The 3258-nt window shown below is 35.1% G+C and overlaps 1 protein-coding gene across 1 annotated transcript; it reads left to right on the top strand.

The window, feature by feature from the left end:
• The first annotated feature begins 2225 nt into the window (after window positions 1–2225).
• Window positions 2226–2865, top strand: LOC149229777 (GCN5-related N-acetyltransferase 3, chloroplastic-like). The gene is made up of 2 exons (XM_089381127.1): window positions 2226–2696; window positions 2773–2865. Exons 1-2 carry the CDS (start codon window positions 2226–2228, stop codon window positions 2863–2865), a joined length of 564 nt encoding a protein of 187 aa, XP_089237253.1.
• The last annotated feature ends 393 nt before the right edge of the window (window positions 2866–3258 follow it).

A 3258-nucleotide genomic window follows, 5' to 3' on the forward strand; every position in this document is an offset into this window, starting at 1 on the left:
ATTATTATTATTATTATTATTATTCTATATTTTTTATTTTTTATCTAAAAATAATAAATTATAAATATTTTAAAACTTTTTACACAAATTAATATATTGTTAATTGGCTTCCATTCACATCTAACATCATACTTAAGATTTTAAGATTTAAATACAATTATACTCTCATCTTACTTTATTAAATAATCTAGATTACTATCATAACAATATATATTTTACTGTCTTGTCTTTACTTCTAAAACGCTATAGCATTTAAAGTTTATTTGAAATAAAACATCAGAACCATAGTGATTTACATTACTATCATCAAATTTGTATATTTTATAGTCTAATCTTTACATCCAAAAGACATAATATTTGAAGTTTATTTGAAATAGAACATAAGGAGGATAGTTTTTCTCCTAACGTGAAAATGGTGGGAAGGAAAAGAAATGTGATCCATGTATTATTGGTGTGTATTCATCATTCTCTTACCTTACATAACAGCTTGGATTATTTCATCAACAAGTAAATCTTATGTATCATTTCAAAGAAATATTATTAAAATGTTTGGTATAAAAAAATTCTGACGAAATCTTATATACCATCTTAAAGAAATTCTATTAAAATATATAATATTAACAAGGGAGGCTGCATCGCAGCTAGTCCCTGCCTTGAGCATGGACAACCATAGCACAACGCGCGGACAACCATAGCACATTTATAGTCCTTTCTCAACCCACCCTGGTTGATAGTATAGTTATGAGGCTCCGAGTCCTTTCGGAATTTACACACAAGTATAGTAGACACTGGTTTTCATTTCTTCAAAGGATTCTGTGTGTGTGTTTGGGCATATAATATACTTGTGGTCGCAACCTGCTCTTGCCATCCGGGAGAAACTTCAGGGAGCTCAGAGCGCTGTACTTCACCTTTTATGACAAAAGAAAGGTCAACTTTCAGAGAGCCAAAGCTTTTCTGCAGAGGAAAAAAGACGCAAAGGACCACTATGTGCAGAAGTGGAACGAGCGTTAGCAATTTGAACCGGACCACAAGAAAGAGCAAGTGGACTTCGCAGAAGTAGAATATGCATAAAACTTCGTCCTCCCGTATGGGTATTAATGTAATAAACCTTCCTCCCGTATGGGTATTAATGTAATAAACCTTCAGGATGTAAGCACTGAACGTATCCGGAACCTTTCTCATTAAAGCTAAAATGGTTATGCACAATGAAGCTTACTCCCTTAAGTTATAATATAAATAATAATAAAAAGGCTTACCTTTTGCCATTTGTAAATAATAATAAAAATGTTTAACTTTTGCCATCTGTAAATAAATAAAGGAATGTTATTAAAATACATGCCCATATCAGGTGGGATAAAGTAAATGTATAAAATACGTAATGGCATTGTATTTCTAATAATATAAGTTATAAAAAAATACCTTTTGTCATTAGTAAATGGAGGAATGCTATTAAAATATCCATCGAATGGAGGAATGTTATTAAAATGGATACCCAGATCAAAAAGTATATATAGCTTTTGTCATTATTAAATGGAGCAATGCTATTAAAATGAATACCCATATCCAACGAATGAAGGAATTTTATTAAAATGGATACCCATATCAAGGGAGATAAAGTAAATGTATAACATGCGTAATGGCGTTGTATTTCTAATAAAATAAAATAAGTTATAAAAAAAATATACCTTTTATCATTAGTAAATGGAGGGATGTTATTAAAATGAATACCCATATCCCGCCGCATAAAGTAAATGTATAACATGTGTAATGTAGTTATATAATCTCCAGGATAATCAGTAGCCATAACCACGTGACAAAGTGGTGATTATGCCTTCAAAAAATGTCATATATGGCTTAGACACGTAGTCAATGTGCATTCAAAGGCCCATGCAGGAGGAAAATAATGCTTTGGCACCTGCAGTTAACATTTTCTTTGGCACCGGCAATTTGACCATCACCGAGGAGGAAGCTGTTGTCTGTGGCAGACTCTAATGCAACGGTCAAGGCTGGAAGGGCTTCGGAAAAGGTATAAGCACCACTAGTAGTCGTTTAAGCATCAAAGCCAACACGATCATTTCCAGACACAGATTGAGATGGAGATTGAATTCCAGGCAAGCCTTGGACTACTAATTAACATATCGCTCTCCATAATCGTTCAAGACTGCGCTGCCAGACACAGATGCGGATGAAGTTAGAGATAAAGATCCAGAGGCAGCCGTTCACAAATGCTGAATGAATTCTCACCGGTTTCTGCCGCTAAAACGTATGAATTGAACAAATATAGAAGCTGGGTATCATCTCCTCTGAGAATCCTAAACCCAAGGAATACAATTGTAAGGGCCGAAGGCATCCAGCCATCTTCCAGAAGAGTAACGCTTCCTCCAATCCATGTGAGCACCAATCCACTCGACGTCAATGTACATAAGCTTGCAGCCCTTCTGAGAGCCACCCAGCAGAATTGTGATCAATTCCCTGAGATTATGGATGATGGTTCTGTCAAGCCAGTTGATCCCAAAAAACTTGAAGTTGCATTGATGAATAGCACTGTAGTTGTATCAGTTCACACCAGAGGAGGAGAAGAACCTCATGCATGGTTTGATAGCTTATTTTCTGGAGTGACGACTCAGAAATCCTTAGTAGGCTTTGGCAGGGCTACTTCTGACTCCAGCTTAACTGCATCAATTTATGACATTGCGGTGAGTATTGTAATTGTGATTCAACCAGTTATACACAGTAGGAAATATTAACATCAATAATCGGTCTATTCTATAGGTCGCTCCCTCATTTCAAAGGTTGCGTATTGGCAGACTGAATTTCGAAAAAATAATTTCAGATTATTTCAGATTTGCTAGGAAAAATTATTAAAATATGTAGAGAGATAACTAGCGTTGAAACTATCATTGAGATTGGCACATACAGAACTGTTGAATTTATTATTTTACAGTCAGAATCGTAAGGATAATAGGGATTTTAAGAAAGAACCTGTGCAAGTCATGTAAGTAATGGCTGCCATGGCGCCCCGCTTGGTCATAGCAAATGCGTAATAGATCACCGTAGTCTTTTGTCTGCTTTTATTTATTTATTTTCAATAGTAAGCTCATGTATGCACAAACAGGGCTTTTTTTACAGAAAAAAGAGCCACAACGGTGGCAGCATAAGCACTAGCAAAAGGCAATTCATGGCATTAAAGACTGCGAAATTGCCTTAGGTCAGCTAAGTACAAAATATATCGTGTATCCTTAGCAAATTAACTGTCTG

The sequence above is a fragment of the Pinus tabuliformis genome, chromosome J (genome assembly GCF_031772625.1).
Source record: "Pinus tabuliformis cultivar Carrire ecotype Pingquan chromosome J, CPIR1, whole genome shotgun sequence".
Classification (NCBI taxonomy): domain Eukaryota; kingdom Viridiplantae; phylum Streptophyta; class Pinopsida; order Pinales; family Pinaceae; genus Pinus; species Pinus tabuliformis.